The sequence below is a fragment of the Eretmochelys imbricata genome, chromosome 10 (assembly GCF_965152235.1).
Source record: "Eretmochelys imbricata isolate rEreImb1 chromosome 10, rEreImb1.hap1, whole genome shotgun sequence".
In the NCBI taxonomy this organism is placed as follows: domain Eukaryota; kingdom Metazoa; phylum Chordata; order Testudines; family Cheloniidae; genus Eretmochelys; species Eretmochelys imbricata.
This window is the reverse complement of record NC_135581.1, coordinates 5,459,512-5,487,212: the sequence shown is the minus strand read 5'-3', so window position 1 is coordinate 5,487,212 and position 27,701 is coordinate 5,459,512. Positions and strand designations below refer to the sequence as shown.

Genomic DNA, 27,701 nt, shown 5'->3' with positions numbered 1-27,701 from the left:
CTGATCCATTGGAATGGGTACTTCACCTTGCTTGTGGCCAGAACTGTCTGTCTGTTTGTCACTGCTAGTGGGGAACACTCTGTCCCCTGATGCAGCCTGCAGTTTTAGCTGCCTCCCTGGCGGCAGGTAGACCAGCCAGCCTTCCCTGCTGCCACGCTTTTCAGAAGGAAACTCCAGCCTTTATTTCAAAGCTCTGACAGAGGTTTCTGCTCCGTCAAATATCTGTCTAATTCCCAGATGGCTGCATTTGCCTTTTGGGGAGACTGTGCCCTCAGCTCTGCTTCCCCTGTGGAGGTATTTGCAGCCAGCTGCTGCTCCTGCTGTGGTCAGGGTGTGCTAGGCCAGCTTCCAGCAGAGGCAAAAAGAGAGGTCTGACAGAGTGGTTCACTGGGGAGCTTGGCAGTCTCTGTGGGCAGAGTTTAGTGCCCCTCCTCTTCTCCAGCCCAGTTTGCATGTGGTTTCCTCAGTCCCGCCCACTGGGCAGGAAAGCAGCCGGACGGGATGGAGAAACCGGCTCCACGGGCAAGCAGCTTGGGCTACGGATGGAGGGCCCTGGACACAGCATGGACGCCGTAAGCCCCAGGCCAGCTCCTTCTTTGAGATCCCCAGACGGGGCCCACGTCGGGGAAGGGAGACAAGGGCTCGCCACTGGAAATGTCTCTGGAGCAATCTCTGTACCTGCTATCACTTCACCTCTGAAACAGGATTATGGGGACAAACTGAACCTGTGCAGGAGGATTTGTTGTACGTCTGATCCGTTAAAATAGACCTCCCAATTGCTGCCCTCTCCAATCAGGCCCTTTTTTGACATTGGGAGATTTCTCTCCTGGAACCCTGTCCGGCCATTTTTTTAATTCAGACCCAACTGCACCCATTCTCAAAATTAAATTCAGGAAATATTCTTCCTTCTGTTAAGCATCAAAGTCGAGTCCTAAGGAGCAGAGAAGTCATGTTTCCTTTTATTGAGAAAGGTGGCCACAGGGCCATCAATACATAGATTCGCCGGATTCTTCATATTGGTGTTCCAGAAGTCTTCTGCCTGGCTTTGTGCCCAGGAGAAGGTGGAGGACATATAATATACCTGGTTTTGGATGACAATATTTCAGATTGCCTCGCTTTCTAATTAGATGGTAAGGGGTCTGATGCTAATAGCAGTGAATGGTAACTACTGAGTGGTACCACGTAGAAGCAGAGTACCTTTACAGAGTGGGGACAGGCAATGTTTGCTGCATAATCATTCATTTCCAATAAAATGCTTTGGGAACCTCAAACCCATTCCTGAAACTACACTTCCTTCTGTGAATATTAACCAGTGCTTCCATTACTGAAGGTCACCATCACTGGGAAGGTCTTAGGTTAGTCAAGTTTATATATTTAAACCAAATAAATAAATAAATAAATAAAAATTGAAAGTCTGAGCAATTTCCAATTAGCTATCCAAATAATTTGTTTTGTATGGAAAATGTTACATTTCCAAGTTCACTGAATTCTAGCAACAACATATGTATAAATAGTGGAATGTTTTCTTTTATGAATGTTTTCATCTGAAGCAAATTTAATTAAAAACATGTTCACTACCCTTTCATTTTTGCGTTCCGTGCATATTGCAGCACTGAAACGTAATCAGCACAATTTTAGCTCAAATATTTGCTTAAAAGTGAATTTTGATTGTATATTGAATTGTAAAAGTCACAATTTACCATTTTGCATTTAAATATGTAATTCATATTGTGTTGGCTAATGACATAATTCATCCAGTTAGGGAACAGAAATATAATGTGATTTATGTAATCCATACACCATGGACTGAAAATAGTATGTTGAGTTTGTGAAATTCCCAGTTCTGACAATCTGCAGACCCAAAATGATTCACTGTTGCAATTTGCAAAACCAAACCCACACTTTTACTTAACTCTCTCTCTCTGTAATCTGTTTTTATTAAATGTTTCTGCCAAATTCTAAGGGAGGCTATGGGGAGAGAAAGAACTATTTAAAAATTAGTCCTATTTACTGTGTGTTGGTAAGGAGGAGAAGTTTTCAAAAGCAAAAATGGCAGCTAAGCCCCTAACTCCTCTTCAGAGTCAATGGGTGTTAGGCACCTTCCTGTCATTTGTGCCTTGAAAATCTCCATAAGAGACCCTGCTGTGTTTATGTACTCATAGTGAGCCGTTCAGTTTGGTTTCCTTGGCATTTGTATCACGAGCTTCTTCAGAGAAATAAATTCACAAGTGTTTGCTTGTCATCACATGACAAGTTATGGAGCCGAGATTGATGTAATCAGCAACAGACACACGTCAGAAAACTTAATGTGGTTGAAAAGAATACAATTTTTTATTAATTCCTGATTGTGTGTTTTTTGGAATGGGCCTCAGGGGGTTCTTTACGTCTGCCAAGGAAAAAAGAATAATTCGTACAAGTTTATATTTAACTGCACCACAACTGTGGTGGAGAGCAGTGAAGTGGAGGTGCCCTTAATGACAGATACCTTTTATAAAGAGCCACTTTTATTAAGAATGTTAAAACTTATTGCGCTTTTGAAAATAATGGCTTCTATGCAACAGTAGCCCTGTGTGAAATTGCTGTTTAAATATGCAATAAAATACTTGGGTTGATTGATTTTATAACTGTTGGAAGTAAGTGTGTGTGTGTGTCTGTGTGTGTGTGAGAGAGAGAGAGAGAGAGCGCGCAAACATTTGCACAAACATTACGGTAGGATGCTCTCCAGTAAGTAGCACACTAAGTAGTTTTTTTAAACTTTTCTAATTTTTTTTGTCTTTAAAAAAATGGCATGTGGTACATTACACATAGTGTTAATTGTGCCTATATGGGATTGTAAAGCGCAGAAGAAAGCATGTTTTTGGGCCTGATCCTGAAAGCAGGACTGAGTATAGACTATGTTCCTGCAAACATTTACCCACATTTCTTGTCCGATTGGGTATGTATACACTGCAGCTGGGCACATGTCTCCCAGTGCCAGGAGACAGACTCGTGTCAGAGCCACTCAAGCTAGTTCCCTCAAAGCATTTTTTCTATCAGAAAATAGTTTCATTGAAATAAAAATGTTTCATGGGAATATGTCGATTTTTGAGGAAATTTTTGATGGGGAAAAAGTTGAAATGAATGATTGAACTGTTTCAGCTTTTTTGTTTTTGGTAAGGTCAAAATGATTCATTTTGACTTTAATACAGTCAAATGTTCATTTTAATGTATTACCAAATAAAAGACAATAATGAATCAAAAGAAGATGTTTTTTACGTTATCGAAACAAAATGTTTTAATGGTTCCAAATTGAAATTAGTTGGGAATTTTCATTCCACAGGAAGCTTACTTAATTTTGGCTTTTGTTCTGATTTGAGTTGAGTACAGATTTCAAAATGTTGCAATTTCCTGCAGAATGGAAACTCTGGTTTCCAATTGGCTGTAATTAGCACCATTCAAATCACGCATCCAGTAGCAGCTGGTGTATTGGATGTACTCCTGTTTGTTTGTTTAAAAAAAAAAATCAAAGATGTGGGTAAATAATCCACCTGTGAAAGTGAACATTGGCTTTTCAGCACTATAGCAATATCCTTTAGGCCAGGGGTTGGCAACCTTTCACAAGTGGTGTGCCGAGTCTTCATTTATTCACTCTAATTTAAGGTTTCGCTTGCCAGTAATACATTTTAACGTTTTTAGAAGGTCTCTTTCTATAAGTCTGTAATATATAACTAATGTAAAGTAAATAAGATTTTAAAAATGTTTAAGAAGCTTCATTTAAAATTAAATTAAAATGCAGATCTTATCAGTTTAGTGTGATCCTTGCCCTTGCTGAGTTTTCCAATATCTGGCACGTATTTAGATACTTTAAGCTGCACACAGGCTTCTGAGTGATCAATTGTTAACTGGCTCCAAGAGGGACAGACGACAGATTTCATGTGTGAAAATACCTGTTCACACAGGTATGTGGATCCAAATGCTGAAAGCATTGCAAATGGAATTTTCTTCAAACAGTTACATTTCACTGGCAGGGACATCCAGCAGGTCAGAATAGAGGTCCCATGATCTCTCTCGGTAGCTTCAAGTGCACTCTGCAGATCTCCAAACTTTGATGCCCACAATTCTGAGCTTTTTAACTGAATGAGCTGCATTTCGAAATCTTCAGCATCCATCTACTGAAATAAAGACAAATCCAAGTTGCTTTCGCTGAACTTTTCAGGTTTAATTAGAAAAGAAAGCATTGGGCCAAATTGCTGGAAATCTTGAAATCTGTCAGAAAATTCTGATTCCCGTTCTTGCAGGTACATTCTAATCTCAACGTCAAACGCAGTGCATTGTTCCATGTGGCGTCATAGTGATGGAAGCAGCAAATCAGGACTTAAAAATATCCCGGTACAGTGGTGCTGGAACAATTTTTAAGGTGGGGGTGCTGAGCTGTGCCCCTTCTTGCCCCTGTCTGCACCCCTCATTGCCCCAGGCTGGGGCCAGTGGGCCACACCTGGGGGCGGGAGCAGAGCCCCGGGCCGGAGACCGGAACCCCAGGTCGGCAGCAGAGCCCCCGCTGGCAGCGGGCTGAGCGGGGCTGGCGGCTGGTACCCCAGGCCAGCCGTGGAGCCCCCGGGACCCGTGGCCAGGACTCAGGCCATGTGAATGCCACTGAAAATCAACTCGTGTGCCCCTTTGGCACGCATGCCATAGGTTGCCTACCCCTGCTTTCGGCTCTAACAATGGTTGCATAGTAAAGTTTTTAATACTGTCAATGGAGCTTGGCTGCATCTTTGTGTGAAAAGTGCTTAGGATGTTTTGGAAACAATATCAAAGAGTAACCACACAGTACAACCTCACTAATCTGCACTTCAGACTAGGCTGCTGCTCGCTGTGGATTGCGGAATTTTGCAAGTTAGGCACAAAGTGAGGAGAGGCCCTTAAAAAAAGCTAATGCAGCCTTGCAGGTGTATTTTATCAATTGTACTTTGGTTTTCTATTTTACCATGCTTTGTAAAGTGCTAGTAAATATAACCTAGCACATTCTGTAATAATAATAATACAGAAATGTCAGTAATATATAATATTTCCTTTTCCAGATAAACTTATCAAGTAAGGTAAATGTGTGACAGTGACTTGCGTGAAGCAATGGTCTCAAGTTGCAGTGAGGGAGGTCTAGGTTGGATATTCGGAAACACTATTTCACTAGGAGGGTGGGGATGCACTGGAATGGGTTACCTAGGGAGGTGGTGGAATCTCCATCATTAGAGGTTTTTAAGGCCCGGCTTGACAAAGCCCTGGCTGGGATGATTTAGTTGGGGTTGGCCCTGCTTTGAGCAGGGGATTGGACTAGCTGACTAGGTCTCTTCCAACTGAGGTCTCTTCCAACCCTGATATTCTATGATGTCGCATGGGAAGTAGATGGCAGAGTTCAGTGCCCTATCCACTGGCCCACGCTGCCTCCCTTTGGGCATACTATATAAGACCTCCCTGTAGCATGTTTTCTGAAAGGCAGGAAGACCAGTAGTTTTTTGTGTGCGTTCGTAAGGTTCTACTGTAGAAGGTAGAGCCTGTTTCTTGAGGTTGAAAGCCATTGCACTAGACCTATATGGTCTTATCCTCTTAAAAAACAGACTTCACTCCTTCAGCACCTAAAACTCCCACTTGACATCAACTGGAGTTTGGGGTGTTCAGTGGTATTGGACCCTTATTTTGTGGTGTTATCAAATGGCAGGGACTTGGGTTATAACTAGTGAGATGAGAACATGCAAATTCTCTAGGCAGCTTGGAAAGTTGGCGTAAAAATGTGTATTGGTAGCTGATTCTGAAGAATGAGCACCTTCAACTCCTGGTTACGTCAGTAGGATTTGCAGGAGAATTCATTTATTCTTATGTATTTTTAGAGGCAATCTGGTCTAGTGACTAGGACACTGGACAAGGAGTCAGGAGACCTTGGTTGTATTCCTGGCGTGACTGTGACCTTGGGTGAGTCCCCTGATCTGTCCGTGCTTCTGTCTCTCTCATCTATTGGGTGTGTAAACTCTTTGGGCAGGGACCGTCTCTAACTATGGGTTTGTACACCTTGCACAATGGGATCTGATAGGCGCTACAATAAGATAAGTATCTTCTTTCATCCCCGGAGCATCTTTGAAGACACAGGGAGCAGTACAGTATCACCATTCATTCCTGTCCGTGGCTCGTTCCTCCGTTAAACCCAGACAGAATAATAATAAATATCATCTTGGTTCATTCTGGAGAACTGACAACCTTGATAAGTTAGATTTGACAGGATGTAAATGTTCCCCCACTCTTGAGCAAGACGCTATATTTTTCCAGTGAATAAAAATATTTATCTGACCAGCACTTTAAATGTGTGTCTGTCTTGTCTGTTGGGTTAACTAATAAATTTTTCTTGCTATTTTACATACGGTGAAATTGAGGCATGGAGTGAAGGTCATAGAGGGAATTGGCCCGGGAGTTTGGGACTAGAATTCGCACGTCCCTCGCTTTCTGTGCTATGGTTATTCCACCAGTTCGTGTACCTTCTCTTTTAAAATACAAAATCAGGAGCCCTAAGTGGCCTGGAACTGCCTGTCCTCCTGCACTCTTGTGTCATGGTCAGTATGGACGCTCAAGCTTCGTTCCCCTTGTTATAAAACAGAGCTGGCAGTGCGTCCTCTGGGAGGGCTCTGAGACTCTAGAACTTGTCCTCCTCCCCCGCCCGATCTGAAATAGACCAAATTCGGGGACTTTCCAGGCATGCTGCAAAAGGACACCTGTTTGAGCGGGTCTCCGGAGAAGGCTGAGGGTGTATTTCCTAGATGATGGAGGGGAGGTGGTTGGCTAGCCAAATTTTAATAGACCTGATTTCAGAGCTGCTGAGGTTTAATTTAATTGTATATATTTGGATGATCATTTTAGGGTGCGTAGAGCCTTGGACAGGCATCTTAGTTATTTTAAATCTAAATAAATAATAAAATAGCTGATTGGGCTAGCATTCAATATTTATACCTTGCATATCTCTAGCCACTGTGAGTAGAAATTCACCGTTCGTGCATTTGTTACATTATGTATTTAATGTTTACATTAGTACAGACACGTTGCCATAGACATTTTGAAATCCGAATCCATGTGAAATAAAAGTAATTTGAGACAAAGGTCAATAAGAATGATTAGCCCAGATTTTAATTTTTTTTTCCATTTTATTTTGCAGGTATTCCTTTGGTAAGTGAATGTAAATCAGAAAAAATATCTGCAGTAATTCTTTATGAGTGCATTTTGTGGGTAGGTAGCTTTTAAATTATTCTCTTTCTCTTTCTCTGTCTCTCACACACAAAGGAATATTATAGTTATAATAATTTCTGCACTGTTCAGTCCCCTATCAGACTTAAAGAAATCTTCCGTATATTCTATACATACCTTAAGCAAGGGGAAACTGCTCTAATGTCTATGTTGAAATTGACTTAATGAGAGATCCTGTATTAGGTAAAGAAAGCATGTGGGTTGGTCTAACTGCAATTTCTCCTGGACATGTCACATGACCACAGTTGGTGTGAGCTCATTTTTTGACTGCGACAATGCCAAAGATTAAACTAGGTTTGAGACCGAGAGTAAGAGCGTGGGCTGGAGTAATGAATGTGGGGTTGGGAATCTGGAGACCCAGCTTTGCCAGTGGCTTGTATGAATTCAGGGAAGCAATTTCACCTCTGTCTCAGTTTTCCTGCTGGGGTGAAATGCAGATAATACTTCACGGGGGGTCAGGGGAATGAATGTCCATACAGCGCTTAGAACAGACATGTTTCTGTATAAGTACTAAGTATCCTGAACTGCCCTGTCACTGTACTGTACCGGTTCTGTAGATAAATAGAGGAGTCTTGTTCCAGGGCTGGCACTGATCAATAAAATCCTCTTTAATACAGAAACCATACAGCTAGAATTTATGAAATCTATATAATTAAGTGTAAAGGCCATTCTTCTTATATATGTATTATCGACTACCCCTCAAAATTGACAGGAAGAGAACTTTTGTTTACCTTTGAATGGATTGAGTCCTCCTTTACTTGTTAATTATTTGATTTGATTTGAAGAGGGAATGCAGGGTGGAACTAGATAGAACTAGAAACAGCCTACAGGGTATATGCAGGGATCATCAGGCATGATGCTTTGTGTTATGAAGAGCTGGAGAACTGGGAAGAAATATTATTTTCCACCTCTATTATCTACTTGCTGGAGAGGTTTACGTGCTTGCTTTTAGGTAAGCTTTCCAGGTCTGGGTTGGATTTTTATGACCAAATCTAGTTTTATTATTTAGGATTTTTTAAACAGCTGATTACTTCCATAAAGTTATTAAGGACAGCCAGCATAGTTTTAGCTTGTATTGTCCATCTTAAATAATATTTTTCCCAGTTTCCTTATTGGTCGTAGAGGAAACTCAGCTCTTCCAAAAACGTTGACTGTGTCTGCATTATCTCCTGAAAGGACAAACACCCTGCTCTGATTAATCAGGTCCTTTGTACGCAGTGGGATCTCTCTTTTCATTTTTGAATAAAATGCTATTTCTGAATAAGATGAATGAGATGTAAATCTTAAACTACTTTTGTGAGAGTACAGGAAAACCACAATATTTTTGTTATAATATAGCTGAAACAACAACATTGTGATCCATTTCTTTTGCTGTAGAAATACATTAAATATTGCTGAGCTTTGAAAGCTGTTCCACACTTTGGTAGCATCTACTTCAAAGAATTATCTGAAAAATTTCCGGAGTGATCTTTGGAAATGCTGACGGTTGCTGTTCCCCTGCAGGAAGTGTGCTTTTTTTGAGACATCTTAGGATGGATTTTGGTAGCCTCCTTGAAAACTGCAGGCTGTCCCTATGAATTTTAAAGAACTCCAGAGTCTGGCAATAGTTGGAAATAACAACAAGCTGTTAGGCCAAATGGGATCAACTGGTATTGCCACAGGTTTTGCTCTTTGCTCTCTTTACGGCTGTCAGGTAACAGTTATTAAAAACACTCCTCACTTCAGGCAATGAACTGTGAAACAGACATGCTGCAGGTTTCACAGGGCACAGGCTTGCATTTTGCTATTTCTCTTTAAAAGGTGAAAGGAGTACGTTGCAATGCACATCCCATCGCTGCTGCAGCCTGGGAAATTAGACCTGTTTTGACATTAGTGGGGTTGTAGTAATCCTTCTGCCTTTTTTTATTATTCTTATTCAGAAATGATGACTTCAGTTTTAAAATGTCATGTTTTATCGAGTTGGTGGTGGTGAAAGGGGTCAGACTGATCGTGACAAAGAAGGAAGTCCTTTGTTTATCCACCAGACAGGTACAGCACTGACCGTGCAAGATTCTCCAGCACCATCTGGCTAATGTGCCTCAACTGTAACCTGATGGAACCGCTTTCTGGATAGTTTTAATCCTCTGTTGATTCTCAGCTGAGACTAATAAGAAGGCTCTTGGGAACGGATGGAGTCACTATCCTGTTCTCAGTGGCGCGCACACGCTCAGTTAGCGTCCAGATGCTCAAGTCCTTGAGGCCTGGGCTTTTGTGGCAGCTCTGCAAGTGAAATCCCACTTTGCGCTTCCTCCTGGAGCTTGGCTGTCCTTGGGGTTCCGCTTCATGACATCTCTGGTTCCAGTGCCTCAGAGAGCCACTTGTGCCTCTGTAATATCCTAGGGGGATCTGCATCTGCTACAGTCAGCGGAACAGACTCACCAGCTTTATGCAGGGTTTCGTTACCCCCTACCAGCTCAAGGGAAGATTCTCACCAGCCAGTTACAGGTCTAAATGGTGGTGGTAGGAGTGGTGTTTTCATAAGGGCACTTCTCCTGATGGTTTGGAATGAGCCAGAAACCACCAAGTTAATTTCATAGACCACTGACCAGCTCTGGGGCAGGTATAATTTTCTGTCATTGTGGATCCATTCTGAATAAAAACAGTTTATCTGAAGGGGTCCCTGTTCAGGTGGAAGGGTTTTTGGGCAAACTGGAGAAAGTCCAGAGGAGAGCAGCAAAAAGGATGAAAAGTCTAGAAAACATGACCTATGAGGAAAGATTGAAAAAATCGGGTTTGTTTAGTCTGGAGAAAAGAAGATTGAGTGGAGACATAACATTCTTCAAGTATATAAAAGGTTGCCCTAATGTGAAGGGTGGTAAATTGTTCTCCTTAACGATTGAGGACAGAACAAGAAGGAATAGGCGTAAATTGCAACAAGGGAGATTTAGGTTAGACATTAGGAATAACTTGCTCTCACTGTCAGGGTAGTTAAGCACTGGAACAAATTACTTAGAGAGGTAGTGGAATCTCCATTATTGGCGGTTTTTAGGAACAGCTTAGACAAATACCTGTCAGGGATGGTGTTGATAACACTTGGTCCTGCCTCAGTGCGGGGGACTGGACTAGATGACCTATCAAGGTCCCTTCCAGTCCTACATTTCTTTGATTCTAATGGCTTCAAATCCCATTACGAGTCTCCTAAAATAATCCCATACATTTTTTTTCCCATTTGGAGCCTGATTTCAGTGGGTTAACACAGTGATTCCCTCCCCCCCCCCCGCCATGGTGTTTTCACCTTATCTCTGCTCTATAATGAACTATAGAAAGAGATGCTGCACTGAAACATAGGCTCTGTGTAGGCTTTCTTTCATTTGTCTTGCCATACTGGCATATAAATTAGTACCCCAGAAATTCAAACAATAATTTGATAGCCTTTGATGGCATAATGTCACGTATTGCTGAGGAAAAGCTGGTAGAATGAGATGTCAGTGGAGTGGGGAAAGACCAGCACTGTTGCAGAAAGGTTGGACGAATCCTATGGATTTGTATTGGGCATCTGTGGTCTCCTTATAGAGTACAGATCCAGATGTGTTGCAGGAAGATGCCATTGTAATAAGACACCTTTTGGAGTAGTGTTTTTGCCTTTCTACAAGGAACACTTGGAGCTGTCGAAGGCAAAAAAGCATCTATTTGTCTTCCAGAGAACTGTGCGCAGTTATCAACATGACCCTTAAATCGAGGGAGCGGGGAAACAATTTATCTAATTTGATTCTTGATGCAGAAAGGGTTCATATTTAAAGCCAAAATAAATGGTTCCTTGGGGAGAGTTCAGAGTCTACTTTCCACGGTCCCTGCAAGTGACTTCTATAGGTGAAGTTGAATGTGTATTATTAGAGTACGAATTTCCAGTCTTGCAGAGAACATCTGTAGATTCTGGTGGGGAAAGAAGACAATTAGAACTTCATTGTATTTACTCTTTAGTTTATATTTCTTCTCACTTTACTTGTAAACACAGAATTTCAAATTAATAACTCTATACCTGTGCCTCCTCCAAATGTTATGTTGTTTCTCATTAGACTTCTTATTTCATAGTTTCAGATGAAGTGTTTGATTAAAGGAGGAGGAATAAAAAGTTTAGAGCCATAATTCTCCATTACTTGTAAAATCCTCACTTGTACTTAACTTCAATGCAAATTGTTCTGAGAGGAGGATTTTCTTTTAAAAGGTCTTTAGGGATCTTGAATTTTAGATTTGCATTGACATAAAATGAAACGTTAAAGTGCATGGTTAGAGTTTTGGATTTTACTGTACTGGATTGAGGCACATTTCCTTTGGGAGTGTTTCTGTAGAAGGGGTAGGAGCATTCTGTGCCAAAGAGACCTATCCGCATAAAAGAGCGGAGTTTTCTTATTTGTCCTCCAATATCAGATAGTATTGTTGTGGGCAGGGAAGAAAAATGTGATTAAGTTTCAGGGGTTAAGGAGAAGCCAGATCAGCATTATTCCAAAGCCTAAACTGAAATGCAGTACAGATGGTAAGCCATTTTCATTAAAAGTGGAGGTGGGCCTGGGCTGGGATATTTGCATCTGGATCCCAGCTTGCCCAAAGCTAGGCGATTGTTCTGGTTTGGGTGCAACTCTGATTAAAAGAATATATTTTGGATGCTGTGTTCAAACCAAAAGTGGCAGAGTGAGACGGTGCACCAAAGCGTTCAGTCTACGGGGTAAGAGAACATAAGAATTATAGTAGCGTACAGTAGCACTTATTACATCAGTAGCTTACGGTGACCCAGAGCTAATCTGAGGCATGCTGTGGTAATGCATTATGGTGGGGAGGAGATAGAAGTAGTAGAATGAACAGGACAAGATAATTTTTTAAAATTATTTCTGTGGAATTTGCTTTCTGTTTTTACAGATATGCAGAGTCTAGTTTCATTCCGTTAAGAATTTTAGCAAACCTCTGGGAATACCCATTTGGACACCCATATGGTGATAGAATTCCAGTTTTGGGGGTGGGGGGGGGTGTTGGATGCTGATAATTCCTTTTCCTGGCTAACATTGTGATCTGGGGTTCCTATTTCTCGTGTAAGAGTGGGAAACTTTTCCCTCTGCCTTATTAAATCTATTTTTCAAACTGTCACTTAACCAGGTCTAGTGACAGAGTCGGATGTTTATGTGGCCCTGGACACTTGAACTCTGGTGTTTTCAATCACAACAGCACCTCTTGCCAGCCGTTGTGAATTAAATACTCCTCATGACCTCTTACCCTCGCCGCTCTTAAATTCATGCTTTAAAAACAGCTTAATGAGGGGTTTACTGGCCCAATTGGAAGTTTTTATTAAAACCTATTAGTGCACTAGAGTAGCCTGCCTGAAGGAAACGATTAGCCCAAAGCAACTAAATTCAAGCTGGCCCCTAGCCACACCAGGTTTTCTCTAAACTGTTTCCAGACCCACGTTAACCCTCACACTGCAGCTTGCATGGTATTCATATCCTCTGGTTTAATTTATGGCTTGTCTGATTCACCCCCCAACCTACCTCCTTCCCCCCATGTTCACGAAAGCATTTTGTTTTAATTTAATTATGCTCTCAATAAGGGGCAACTTCCCTTTATCCAGGTCTGACTTATCTGGGAGCCTCAAATGTGTTGAACTAGCTCCCAGAATTCTCCACTGATCCCAGCCAGAGATGAGCTTTTGTGCAAGTTGGTCATTTGGAGGCCAGATGGATGAGGGCAGTAATGTTCAAGCTGTGGGTTCTGAGCTTCATTTGTTTCTGCATAGGGCCCTCTCCTCAGAGATTTCAACAAGGAGCATGGTGCTGATGTAGCAATGGCTTTGACAAGATGGGGGCAATTTTACAACAGGGCTCTGTGTGTGTGTGTTTGCGTATGGTCTGGTGAAAAGGCCTGCCACTGACTTGCTGTTTGATCTATCACAAGGCTCTTAGTCTCTGTGCCTCATCTGCAAAATTGTCAAGTGCTTAAATACCCCAAAGATGAAAGATGCTATAGAAGTCCCCACTATCAATGTTACAGAGTCAGGTAGCTAAAGAAAGCAGGAGAGAACTTCTGTCTTGCTTTAGGGTTTAAGAAAGTTGCTCTGTTAGGCCCTGAGCCTGGAAGAGGCTGATCTCCCTCCACTGTCTGTCCCACATTGAGGGTAATTAACTGTCACTTTTGTGTGTATTCTGTTTCCCCATCTCTCCCACTCCACCCCAGCCTGTGTGTATCATCCACCTGTTACATTTTGTCTTTTAGGCTCTTTGAGGGAGGACTGTCCTTTCTTATGTGTTTGTGCAGCCCCTAGCCTGGCTGAGGCCTCTAGGTACGACTGCAATATAAATGTTTAATCATAAATTTGTCACCTTGACGTATTCAGAATCTGTTTTAATTTTTTGGCGTCTCTTTACAACTCCATATGCTGATGAAGTAACTCTTCAGTCGCTAATGAGAACATTCCAGTGCCCTGTGGATCGTTGCCATGTATGTTGGATGTTCTCGTGCACCTTTTTAACCTTCGTTGTTGGCCAGTAAATGGAGAAGAAAACTTGAAGATGCACGAGTACTCTGGTTTATAAGGCCGTGTACCTGTATTAAACTGGAGAGACTCCAGCTCCCTCGCTGAAAGCCAGCATGTAGAAAACACCAGCAATCATTTTGAAAACTAGGTGGTTGACAATCTGTCATTAGATTGTCACTTAAATGGGTAGGATTTATGGCCTGGAATGTTGTATTCAGCATTGACAGTGTAGTCCTCCATAGAGTTAAACTAACAAAAACAAAAAAAGCCACTGTCCCTTTTGACACCAGAAATTTCCTATGAGATGTAGCGTAGGCTTCTTTGTTCTTGCTAACAAATGGGTGTGCCAGACTTGCTGGGTATCTCTTCAGAAGAATACTCTGGAAAAATCTGCCATTAAAGTTATTACTGTAAAGTAGTGTCTTTGATTGCAGCAATTATGCAAATGAATATAAGGGATAAAATACATCTTATCAAGGGCTGATACAAATGGTGATGCTGGAATGAGTGCATAACTTTTTGAAACAGATCTTTTTCTTGCAAGTAATTTTCTTCAGCAGTTTGCCAAGTCAACTGGATGTCAATCTATGTAACCAGTATTTGGCCTGAAGATGCTATTTTATTGTCTCTTGATATAGGAATGTGGAGCCAGTCAGCTGATCTACCAGAATTTTTTTTTTTTTTTTTACTAAGCTATGAATTTCTCTAAGACTTTGTGCCTTACTATGTCCGGGCTTTATAGAATAACCAAATGATTTTCACACACAGACTTCTATAGATTACATCACAACGCTGTAGTTACTGGGTGTGGAGCTCTGCTTCTTCCACTGTTTGGGTAGCTGTTCGTTACCTGGGTTTCATTTTGAGTGTATGAATGATCCTTCAGTCCTCAGACCCAGTTCCTTACGTCTCCCTGGAAATCTCTGTGAGCTGAGCAGATGGTTAACTGGAAATTAGGTAGCATTTGTGTTATGGTAGCACCCACAATGTGCTGAGGGTTGCCTACACCTGTAGAAAAACATATTTCCTGTCCCAAGGAGCTTATGGTCTGAGGAAGTTTGGATATCATAAGACGTCTCCTTCCTGTTACAAGCACTAAGAAAAGTCAGTCTTATAATAGTGCAGGAAAGGATTCTAGACTAGAGTCCTTAACTGTGGTGATAATAAAGGTTATGTGGTAGCATGGTAATCTTCAAAATGCTGTACAATTATCAAGTTGATTGAGCCTTGCAACTCCCTGGTGAAGTATTTTTACTCCCATGTTAGAGTGATTAAAGTGAGGCAGAGAAGTTAAATGACTTTCCCAAATTTCGTACAAATTATCATCAGTGTTTAGAATGAAGGAGTCTGTTGTGCTCTGTTAAACGACTACCTCCTACTCCAAAGATGGCTGGATTCTGGTTGTGCTTGATCAGATCTTCCTCTATATCTCACCTGCTTCAGGGGGGGCTCTGAGCTTGAGTTAATCCACCATTTTGAGACCCTGTAATATAAAGGTGCCATAGAAATGCAAAATATATCTTGGTGATATCTTCGCTATGGTAACTGCTTTGTATGGTTGAAAAGTACATGCAAAAAACCCCAAACCAAACTAACTACCCCTCCCCTTTGCGAGTTCTGCAGTGGCAGCACCAAAGAAAAGACTTCCCAAGAGGCCTTGAAGCTTCTGGAATTTAGCTTGGCATTCATATCTGGTGAAGGAGCAATGGACTATTTTGATCACCAGTTCGTTCAGTGATGGATCACAATAATGCACCAGGGATGTGTGTGTAGCAAACTGTAACCTTTCCCAACAGCAGGAAAAGGAAGAGATCATTGTTAGATCAGTATTGGAATTACAGGCATGTGCCACTTTAATATTCTCAAACAGTTCTAGCTAGAAAGCCCTATTCTGCGGCATCAAGTATGATAGTTGGCCATTGTAGTCATGGTGTCTGTTTTGTGAGTAGATGCACAAGTAGCATGTTTACCCTGTTCAAAGCATCAAACTTGTATCTCCCTGTACAGTACATTTTCTCCTAAAATTGTTTTCTCCTCTTTCTCAGGAGTTTGATGCCTTCCTTTCTCTTTAAGGAGGATTTATTCATTGCAATGGCATTCACTTCTGCTTAGATCTGTATCCTTTTAATGGGGCTAGAGGACATTGGCATCTTTCTAATTGGTATGGATTCTTTTCTGAATCTGTCTATCCCTTTTAGACAGAGTTTGACTATGCAGACCAAACTCAGTTAACCTAAGTTGAAATAAACATATGAGACTTCAGCTCTTATCACACATACATTAACAGTTTGGTGCTGGCAGTTGGTTCTCTTGTGTGCATTGTAAAGTGAGCACTTGCATTTCTTATTTGGTAATCCATTACTCAGGATTGTGAGCTTAACTGGGGTCCATATTTTTAATCTTCTGATCATTCTGTGGCTTAGTGCAGCTGCACAGTTTTGGCTTCCTGTTAAAGGAGCAAAGGATTGAGATGTGATGCCACCACAGTCCCTTTTCAGTTTAAAAATGTTAATAATATAATAAAAGTGATACTTTAACGTGGAGATATGCCTGGACCAAAGCTCTTGATCTGAATGCACACAAACTTTGAGGAAGTTCCATTTACATGCAAACATCCCAGTTGGACGCATTTCAACTTATCTGTGTAGAGAACCTTCTATGCCAAATTTCAGAGTAGCAGCCGTGTTAGTCTGTATCCACAAAAAGAAAAGGAGGACTTGTGGCACCTTAGAGACTAACAAATTTATTTGAACTTAAGCTTTCGTGAGCTACAGCTCACTTCATCGGATGCATTCAGTGGAAAATACAGTGGGGAGATTTATATACACAGAGAACATAAAACAATGCGTGTTACCATACACACTGTAATGACAGTGGGGTGGGGGGGGTGAGGTATTTCTGGCAGTTGACAAGAACGTTCCTACATAGCCAGGCATTGGCACCCTGACAGCAGGATTGTCTGGCTATGTAGACTCCTTCCTCAGGCCCTGTGCTACCAGCACTCTCAGCTACCTTCGAGACACCACAGACTTCCTGAGGAAACTACAATCCACTGGTGATCTTCCAGAAAACACCATCCTGGCCATTATGGATGTAGAAGCCCTCTACACCAACATTCCACACAAAGATGGACTACAAGCCATCAGGAACAGTATCCCCGATAATGTCACGGCAAACCTGGTGGCTGAACTTTGTGACTTTGTCCTCACCCACAACTATTTCATATTTGGGGACAAATTATACCTTCAAGTCAGCGGCACTGCTGTGGGTACCCACATGGCCCCACAGAATGCCAACGTTTTTATGGCTGACTTAGAACAACGCTTCCTCAGCTCTCGTCCCCTAACAAAGAAAATAACAGAACGCCACTAGCCATCACCTTCAGCCCCCAACTAAAACCGCTCCAACGCATCATCAAGGATGTACAACCTATCCTGAACGACGACCCATCACTCTCACAGCTCTTGGGAGACAGGCCAGTCCTCCTGTTCTTTCTATGCCAAAGGATCCCCAAGCTTTTTGAAAAATCAAACTGTAGGCAAGGATCACTCTTGCTTATCTGTGAAATACAGCCACCTTTGGGGTGAGGTTTGACAGCTATTTAACAGTCACCTGGAGAACACACAGTTGTTATAGGACAGGGAATGATGAACAGCATAGTCACTTGTGAGGGAATTAGGGAGGTAGTCTGTAATTACCTGAATGGAGAGAGGCTAGGGCAATGTGATTAAATCCCCTGCTCTTTCAAAAAGTGATGTGGGAAGTTTTTCTGATGTCAAGCGGTCAGGACCTCTGTTTGGTGTGTCTTTCAGAAGGCGTCACCTCCAACAATGCAGCGCCTCCCTAATGCCGTATTTGACTGGTTCGCTGCTGACTCAAAGGCGCCACCTGCTGAATTATCAGCACAATTTTCTACAGCATGTAGGCGTTTCTTAGAGGTATGCCATGCGAACGGCGCAGTTCTGACCCTAGGCTGTATGCCTGCGCACCTATCGATCCATGTCCGTTCAAACTGCTCTCCCTTTGTTAGCTGCCTATATTTAGTGACTCTGTAAAGTCACAGATCTCTACTTTTCAGCATACCCAGGAAACAGCTCAGCTGATTATCAAAGGGGAGCTGAATTAAAGCTGTAGGGAAGCAATAAATATCTCTGGTTTTCCAGAGTAAATGGGTGCTGTCTAACAAAGTGGCCATGCATACATGTAGAACAGCCATGCCTCCATAATCTCCCACAGTTGTTCCTCTTAAATAGGGATGATTGGCATGCATGTGTTATGGGATTTTTTAAATTTGGAAATATGATGCTTTGATGCAGCGGGAATATTCAAAGTGTGAATTTTAAGAAGTGTTTTGAAGCTTTGTGGATCTGCCTCCAAAGCTGGGGTTGCAATGTATTTTGGGGGAGAATCTTCCATCTGTTTGGACATACAATACACAGGTGAATGCTCCAAAGATTCTCGACCATGCAGATGTAAACCAGCCTGCTCTGTGCTGCTGGGACCCCCTGCATGTTTTGTTTTGTAGCATTTGCTGATGCATACCTGCCAAAGAATAGGCATACCCTAGCTTGCAAACGTAAAAACCAGGCATATTCCACGTACCCAGATACCCTCTAACAAAAGAATCTATTCTACTAAAGGCATAAGAGTGACAATCCAAAAAGCAAACATCAGACTATTGTGCACCTGAGGAGTGGAAGATGATAGATGTTTTTCTAAGTTGAGTGAGAAAGCTGAACTGGAGAGGATCCAGGGAAAACAATGGAGTAGATCAGTGACCATGCCAGCTTCGGTAGACTGACGCTTCTCAGCACAGGGGCTGTTTAAATTCATTGTGATATTGCCAGGCTTTTGATGGAAGATGAGAGATGGGTGGGGCTGTCTTCCGGCCACACTTGGATGGAAAGTTCAGCTCTGTCGTGGCAGAGTGACTTTTTTATTTTTAAAGTTAAATTAACCTTGACACGCAGAATAACCTTCGAAGACTAAAAAATCTGAAAGACATCCAAGGGACTACCGGCATTTTTATTCTTCCATTAATTTCACTGTCAGTTCCAATGGGCCTTGGATTTAACCCCGCCTGGTTAACCATTCACATACCCTTCTTTTGACCTGATAGAACCCCACATAAAAGCTTTATTGCCATCATTTCTGGAGGATGATGGAGCCCAACCGTCACTCCTGTTGGTATTCTAAATATAAACATTCAAAAGACCAGCTGTCCTGGGGTGGTTAGAATTTGTTTGTGATTGACAGTCCCCCGATACTATTCTAGAATAGCGAGTAATGGCGTTAATGTTTTAGGCTTGAATTTTCAGAGAGGCCAAAGGGGGTTAGGTGCCAACGCCTACTGAAACTCAATTAGTTTTTTTACGCTTTCCTTGGATTGAATTTAATATGGAGGTTTTGAGATGTTAAGGATCCAAGTTGCTATTGCACAGTTCTGATGCTTTCATGCTAGAAGTGTTGAATGCACAAAAAATGCACCACAGTTGTACCAAGTTAAGGCAGCGAGTGGAAAGAAGTTAATAAAACTGCAGCAAATGGAATGCAAAATACTACAAATCTGGCAGAAGCACTTTACATTAATATTCAAATAGAGATTGCATTTCAAAAGGAAGATTCTGCTTTGAGTATTCCTGGCCATTTCAGCTGGTGTAAGCTTCCGCAGCGTGATCATCTGGCTAAGCACTGCAAATCATGAATAACACAGTGACTGAACAGCAGAATTTTAAGGTCCTGTTCTCGGGGACACACTCTAGGTACAAAGTGATTGAACTGTTCTCTTTAGCCGCCTTCCCTCGTTGTGCAAAAAATAAGCCTGCAATCTCGTGTAAAAAGTGCAAATGGCAAAAGGGGAGTTGGTTTAAAAGTCTTTTGGTTTCAGTGGTCTAAGCTGTTGAGAAGTAAAGGGATGTTGATATTAAAGTGTGGATGTTTCTTTAAAAATCTGTTCAATTTCCCTAAGGCATTCTGCATGCGGAAACTGTAATACTTATCTTATTTGTCGTTGATGGCGTCTTTATACAGTGATTGACGTCAGTGTGTCTGCTTTCTCCTGCACCCGACAAGTTTAAGCCTCATTCTAAGCAAGGATTTTACAAAGGGGCCTAATTCTCTAAGACCCCTTTTTAAAATCCCAGCACTAATTACTACTTTATCTATGATGATGATTTTGCATTAAAGAGCTTGCTGTGTTCTCAAATATTGCTTCCAAAAAATTCCTAGCAGAAGCCGCCATGTTCTCTTTATTTCACCAGACTAACACACACATTTCTAAAAAATGATTGTCTCATAGGGTTCTTTTCCTTTTTTAAACTGGGTGAAACCACAGCTATGAAACCAAGCTCTTCCCAGTACTATATAGGAAATAGGTAGAAGCCAAGGTACATATTTCATGTTAGTCAAAAGAGATGTCAGAATTTCAAAGTAAATACTATTATGCAATTTCCAGTGCTGAAATCTTTTCTTTTGTAGCTTGGCTCCCATGCCTTGATTCAGAACAGTTGGTGCTTTATTTTAAGTTCTTTTTTGGTGCCAAGATCATCCGTTCCTGTCATAATCCCCAAATGAAAACTGCAAATGTCAGGGGAAATGCCGGTAGCTACTATCCAGTCAGTGCAGGTCTGCAGACAGGTGTGACGGTGCAGGATAACACATGAGATTGTGAAAGGAAATTAACAGGAAAGAATGCAATGCCACTTTTTTATCTTTTAAAGAGAATGAAGATGGTGTATGTCTTCTCTCAGTGGGGGACCGTAACCCAAAGGATGTGAGCAATAACCAGCCAGACAAGCACCTGAGAGAATGCTCGGTGCCATCTCCGAGCCCTGGCCCCTTACTCCTCAATGTCCCATTTCCAGCCGTGGCCAGCACTGTACAGACAGAGCAAAAAGGTGGTAACTTAACACGTGATGAGGCTATTCCGGGGAGGAGAGGAGGCTGTGTAGTTGTTAGGAGCCAGGTGAGCTTGGGGACTAATGGGAATCTTGCTCTGTCATAACTTCCCACAGCAAGGAACAAACCCTATTGTCTAACTTGCCTGGTGTGTGATCGAGGTCTAACTCATCTAACCTCCTGTGCTCAGTTTTCCCTTATGTAAAATGGGTATAATACCTGCCTCATAAAGTGCTTCAAGACCCTCACTTAATAAGTACAGTTTATTACTATGTAGACAAGGCAGCATGCGTAAAATAACAGCATTGTAGCAATGGGATTTTAGCTCTTTCGAGACACATTAAGGAATAGACCACCTTTAAAACAGCACTTTGCTTATTTTAATGGGGCTGGTAGCAGAGATGTGGGTTTATTTTAAATGAGGAATTGAAGTAAGCCTGTAAGCTTTCTTCGAAGAAGGGGTTTGGAATAGTCTTTTACATTGCTTTCCTCCAGCATATCAATACTATATGTGTCTGTAGAGCCTACTGCCTGACTGGCTCTTGGACATAACAGTGAGAACAATTGTAAGGTCGAACCTTTTATTTACAAAGGTATAATGGCCAGAGGGTCTGGCGTGAAAGGCAGCAGTGCAAGACATTTAGGGACAGAATTTTTAAAGGCATTTAGGCACCTAACTCCTGATTTCAATGGAAATTGGGTGTCTAAATACCTTTAAAAATCTGGACTTTAAATCCTTGGCCAGGTCTTTGCTTAGTGGGCGTGATCCCTACTGCAGCCTGGAAAGGAGATTATTTTAATTTAGTAGATGCATCTGTTGTTTTATAGAGCACCCCAAATGCTCTCAAGGTGTTGTACAACAAAATAAAAACAAATTCAACAGAATAAAGACATGATAGAACACCAGGTATATTTATTAATTTCAGTAAAACATTTTGTGGTAACATAATCTCTGTAAGGCATGCCGGTGTCAAGGTGAGAATCACAGTTTATAAGTCTTTAAGCAAATACATTTGCCTCTGTACAGTGGGAGGCCATTAAATCATTCACTTGCTTACGTACCTGTAGAAACTGTTATATTCTCCTATACAGGACTGTGGATAGAGCGTTTGACGACATCTGTGATTACAGTGAGGCTGTAGGCTAGGAATATTCCCGAGTAAAAAGGAAGCATGTCATGCTAATGTTCAGTGAAATGGCACTGGGTGGCCTTTCTTTACTGTATAGTGTCCAGTTTTCCCAGGCATTGATGGGCAGTTTTTCTTGCATTGCCCTCTGTTGCCGCAGGACAGAAGAAGAACTTGCTACTCTGGAAGATGGTTCTGATGTGTATGGTTTTCTGCATTGATTTTTCTTCGCAGTGAAATTCTCCAGTCAATATTAGTGAACCTCTTGATTTATGAAATAGACAGTCCTAGGGCCTCTAGCAATCTTAGCATGGTTACGGGGGCCCTATAAGTACTATCTGAGTACTTCACAAATGTTGTGTTTGTATTTTACGCCCCCTAGGAAATAGGGAAGTGCTATTAGTTCCTTATCTGTAAGATGGGGATCAGGCACAGAGACTGTGATTTGCCCAAGGTAATGGCAAAGCAAGGATTTGAACCCAGGTTTTCATGTTCCCAGGTTAGTGCCCGAACCACTGAGCCATATTTCTTTCACTTATATTGGCTTTTGACACTTCTTCCTAAAGAATCCTGGAGGCGTGTGGGGGTATGTGTGTGTGTGTGGAGGTGAGATGCTCATTTCAGGAGTCAGATTTCAGAGTGAGCTGTAGCTCACGAAAGCTCATGCTCAAATAAATTGGTTAGTCTCTAAGGTGCCACAAGTACTCCTTTTCATTTCAGGAGCTAGCACAGACCATCAAGGTTTATACATGAATTAGGGAGGGGATGGACAGGGTATCTAAAATGGGATAGATGTTACGCTTTATGTGGGATGGATGAAAGGAAATCCAAAGCATTGTGTTTCCACCTCTTTAACAGGAAGTTGAAGGAGCAGAGCCAATTGCAGTTCAAAGTTAAATGAAATATATAATGTGTGACAGGGTGAGAAGAAGGGAAGTGCTGGGGATAAGGGGTTGGAGAGTAGGAAGGCTTTTTATTTTTCTGGGGAGGGAAGCAACAATAAAGGTGAAAGATAAAGGGCCAGAAACTGATGGGAAAACAGTTCTTGGGCTATTATGTCCGTCTGATTGCTGAGGTAATCCTGTTATGTTAGAATATAAAGCTTAAGCACATGGCAGAGATCAGTTCCCCAGTGTGATGTCTCTGTTTCGCTTCACAGCTGCAGAAGAAACACGGTCAGAGGTGGGAGTGTTTTATTATAATGCAGTACAGCCATATGTTGTCACCCATTGTCGCATGGGCTGAGAAGCGATAACGCTGTAGGATTTTGGGTTTGTTTGTTTTTTTTTTTAAATATACCATTTGGTAAACATGAGGGCCAAATTCTGCTCTTTTACACCAGCTTCAGACTGGAATATCTCCACTGCAGGCGAAGATTTAGCTTGTTGTATTTGAGAGCATTGTCCGGCCCTGAGGAATGCTGCGCGAGCCAGGTGTTTTTATGAGAAGCCTGTATGTGAGGCCATTTAACTCTTTCCCCCAAATGGGGTAATAATGCATATGCTGAAGGGATTGGAAGGACACATGGCAATAGGAAAAGCAGCCACCAGGAAGGTATAAGAAGGCGTAAAACAAAGTTGACACCCTTCCCTTCCATTGCTCCTCCTGCCAGCCTTTAAAGCAGCAGTCTGCACTTGCTAGCTGAATGATGTGTAAGTTACACTCTTGTTCAAAGGGCTCACCTCTCAACTTGGACCCCTGTATTCTCCTCTTTAAAACAGACTCACTTATCAGTGGTGGAGATACAGCAGTATGTTCTGTCCGCTGTAATTGGCATTTGCATAGCAATGGTTGCGTATTTATGCTGGGATTCCAGTTGGAGTTGGGTGCAACTCCCTGAAGCCCCTTTGCAAATCTCAAAGCTCTGCCGATGCTGACTAATCCTCATACCACTCCTGGGAAAGAAGCTCATTTGGCAGATGGGGAAACTAAGAAAAGTTGTGTTAGGCTGCACAGCAAGGCAGTGGTAAAGCAGGGACTGCATCGGCTTCCTCACTCAGTCGGTGCTCTGATCACAAAATCGATGATTATTGCATATCACAAAATAACAAAATAGATTGCTCCTTGCTCTCCTCAGAGCATGTCTAGAACAGTGGTTCTCAAACATATTTCATCATGCCCCCCTGCTTTGTGTCTGTAGTGGTTTACGTCCCGCCCTACCCCCCCGCTACACACATACCAATATATTGGGCAGCGCTTCACTTGAATCAGTTTCAGCTTCTTTGTTTTTAATTTAAGAACATAACATAAGAACAGCCATACTGGGTCAGACCAAAGGTCCATCTAGCCCAGTATCCTGTCTACCGTCAGTGGCCAATGCCAGGTGCCCCAGAGGGGATGAACAGAACAGGGAATCATCAAGTGATCTATCCCCTGTCGTCCATTCCCAGCTTCTGGCAAACAGAGGCTAGGGACACCATTCCTGTCCATCCTGGCTAACAGCGATTGATGGACTTATCCTTCATGAATTTGTCTGGTTCTTTTTTGAACCCTGTTATAGTCTTGGCCTTCACAACATCCTCTAGCAAGGAGTTCCACAGGTTGACTGTGCGTTGTACAAAGAAATACTTCCTTTTGTTTGTTTTAAATCTGCTGCCTATTGATTTCATTCGGTGGCCCCCTAGTTCTTGTGTTTATGAGAAGGAGTAAGTAACACTCTTATTTACTTTCTCCACACCAGTCATGATTTTATAGACCTCTTTCATATCCCCCCTTAGTCATCTCTTTTCCAAGCTGAAAAGTCCCAATCTTATTAATCTCTCCTCATACAGAAGCTGTTCCATGCCCTTAATCACTTTTCTTGCTCTTTTTTCTGAACCTTTTCCAGTTCCAATACATCTTGTTTGAGATGAGGCAACCACATCTGCACGCAATATTCAAGATGCAGAAGTACCATGGATTTATACAGAGGCAACATGATATTTTCTGTCTTATTAGTTATCCCTTTCTTAATGATTCAGAACATTCTGTTCGCTTTTTTAACAGCCCCTGCACATTGAGTGGATGTTTTCAGAGAAGTCTCCACAATGACTCCAAGATCTTTCTTGAGCGGTAACAGCTAATTTAGACCCCATCATTTTATATGTATAGTTGGGATTATGTTTTCTAATGTGCATTACTTTGCAATTATCAACACTGAATTTTATCTGCCATTTAGTTGCCTGGTCACCCAGTTTTATGAGATACTTTTGTAGCTCTTCGCAGTCTGCCTGGGGTGTAACTATCTTGAGTAGTCTTGTATCATCTGTAAATTTTGCCAACTTACTGTTTACCCTTTTTTCCATATCATTTATGAATATGTTAAATAGTACTGGGCCCAGTACAGACTCTTGGGGGGACACCACTATTAACCTCTCTCCATTCTGAAAACTGACCCTTTGTTTCCTGTCTTTTAACCAGCTACCAATCCATGAGAGGACCTTCCCTCTTATCCCATGACAGCTTACTTTGCTTAAGAGCCTTTGGTGAGGGACCTTGTCAAAGGCTTTCTGAAGATCCAAGTACACTATATCCACTGGATCCCCCTTGTCCACATGCTTGTTGACCCCCTCAAAGAACTCTAGTAGAGTGATGACGCATAATTTTCCTTTACAAAAAACATGTTGACTTTTCCCCAAAAAATTATGTTCATCTGTGTGTCTGAAAATTTTGTTCTTTACTGTAGTTTCAACCAGTTTGCCCAGTACTGAAGTCAGGTTTACCGGCCTGTAATTGCTGGGATTATTTCTGGAGCCCTTTTAACTAATGTGGTGCCAATTTTTAATCTTCCAGTCAGGTGGTACAGAGGCTGATTTAAATGATAGGTTACAAACTACAGTTAGTAGTTCTGCAATTTCAATTTTGAGTTCCTTCAGAACACTTGGGTGAATACCGTATGGTTCTGGTGACTTATTACTGTTTAGTTTATCAATTTGTTCCAAAATCTCCTCTAGCGACACCTCAATCTGGGACAGTTCCTCAGATTTGTCACTTAAAAGAATGCTCAGGTTTGGGAATCTCCCTCACATCCTCAGCCGTGAAGACCAATGCAAATAATTCATTTAGTTTCTCCGCAATGGCCTTATCGTCCTTGAGTGCTCCTTTAGCATCTCCATCGTCCAGTGGCCCCACTGGTTGTTTAGCAGGCTTCCTGCTTCTGCTGTAGTTAAAATTTTTTTTTGCTATTACTTTCTGAGTCTTTCCCTAGCTGTTCTTCACATTCTTTTTTGGCCTTCCTAATTACTTTTTACACTTCTTTTGCCAGAGTTTATGCTCCTTTCTATTTTCCTCACTAGGATTTAACTTCCACTTTTTAAAGGATGCCTTTTTGCGTCTCACTGCTTCTTTTACTTTGTTGTTGAGCCACAGTGGCACTTTTTTTGGTTCTCTTACAATGTTTTTTAATTTGGGGTATACATTTAAGTTGAGCCTCTATTATGGTGTCTTTAAAAAGTTTCCATGCAGCTTGCAGGGATTTCGCTTTTGGTGCTGTACCTTTTCATTTCTGTTTAACTGATTCCTCATTTTTGTGTGGTCCCCCTTTCTGAAATTAAATGCTACAGTGTTGGGCTGTTGTGGTGTTTTCCCCACCACAGGGATCTTAAACTCAATTATATTATGGTCACTATTACAAAGTGGTCCAGCTATAATCACTTCTTGGACCAGATCATGTGCTCCACTTAGGACTAAATCAAGAATTGTCTCCCCTCTTGTGGGTTCCAGGACTAGCTGCTCCAAGAAGCAGTCATTTAAGGTGTCAAGAAACTTTATCTCTGCATTCTGTCCAGAGTACCGAGTCAATAAGGGGATAATTGAAATCCCCCATTATTACTGAGTTTTTTATTTTAACAGCCTTCCCTGAGCATTTCACAGTCACTATCACCATCCTGGTGTGGTGGTTGGTAATATATCCCTTCTGCTATATTCTTATTATTAGAGCATGGAATTACTATCCAGAGAGATTCTATGGTACAGTTTTGTTCATTTAAGATTTTTACTTCATTTGATTCAATGCTTTCTTTCACGTATAGTGCCACTCCCCCAACAGCAAGACCTGTTCTGTCCTTCCCATATATTTTGTACCCTAGTATTACTGTGTCCCATTGACTATCCTCATTCCACCAAGTTTCTGTGACGCCTATTACATCAATACCCTCATTTAATACGAGGCACTCTCGTTCGCCCATCTTATTATTTAGACTTTGAGCATTGGTATATAAGCACTTTAAAAACTTGTCACTTTTTAGCTGTGCCATTACGTGATGTAATTGAATTGGCCTCTTTTTCATTTGACTGTTTCTCCTCAGATCCTACCCCTATTTTATCATCTTCCATCTCCTCCTCCTTACTGGGACATAGAGAATCTCCATTAATAGATCCTCTCGGAAGAGATGTCTCTGACCGAACCACATGCTCCTCTGCACCTGGTGGCTTTCCCCCTGCCCTTAGTTTAAAAACTGCTCTGCGACCTTTTTAATTTTCAGCGCCAACAATTTGAGTTGTTTTTTTTTCTGTTGCACGAATGAGCCAACAATCCATTGTAATAAGACCAAAAGCGATTTTGGTCCATGCTTACAATTAAATGTGCACACTGCGTCGTAGCAGACGGATTTACGTACAGATGGCCACGACTTTGTATAATGCTATGCAAGCTTAACAGAAATCCATCAAAATGCACAGCGCCATCTGAGGACCTGATATATGGAGGAATCAGCTTTGCTAGTTACTCATTGCTGTGGGTAAAATGTGCGCAGACTTTTTTTGTTTGGTTTTTACATTTTCCCCTAAAGCTTCTCATGCCCCCCTTCTCCCCCCCCCCAGAATATATTCCATGCTACCCCCCAGTTTGAGAAACTCTGGTCTAGAAGACCCTTCAGAACTATGTTTTTTGGGAACAAACTAGCTTGATATTTGTTTTTCTTCCCTCCAGGGATGTT

The 27,701-nt window shown here is 41.8% G+C and overlaps 1 protein-coding gene across 1 annotated transcript in view; it reads left to right on the top strand.

Moving 5' to 3' along the window:
- Positions 1 to 27,701, top strand: part of LMF1 (lipase maturation factor 1) — a 339,188-nt gene that overhangs the window by 35,551 nt on the left and 275,936 nt on the right. Inside the window, exon 3 of the mRNA XM_077828568.1 lies at positions 7,175 to 7,185. Within this exon, the coding sequence (XP_077684694.1) occupies positions 7,175 to 7,185 (11 nt within the window). The remainder of the gene's footprint in view (positions 1 to 7,174; positions 7,186 to 27,701) is intronic.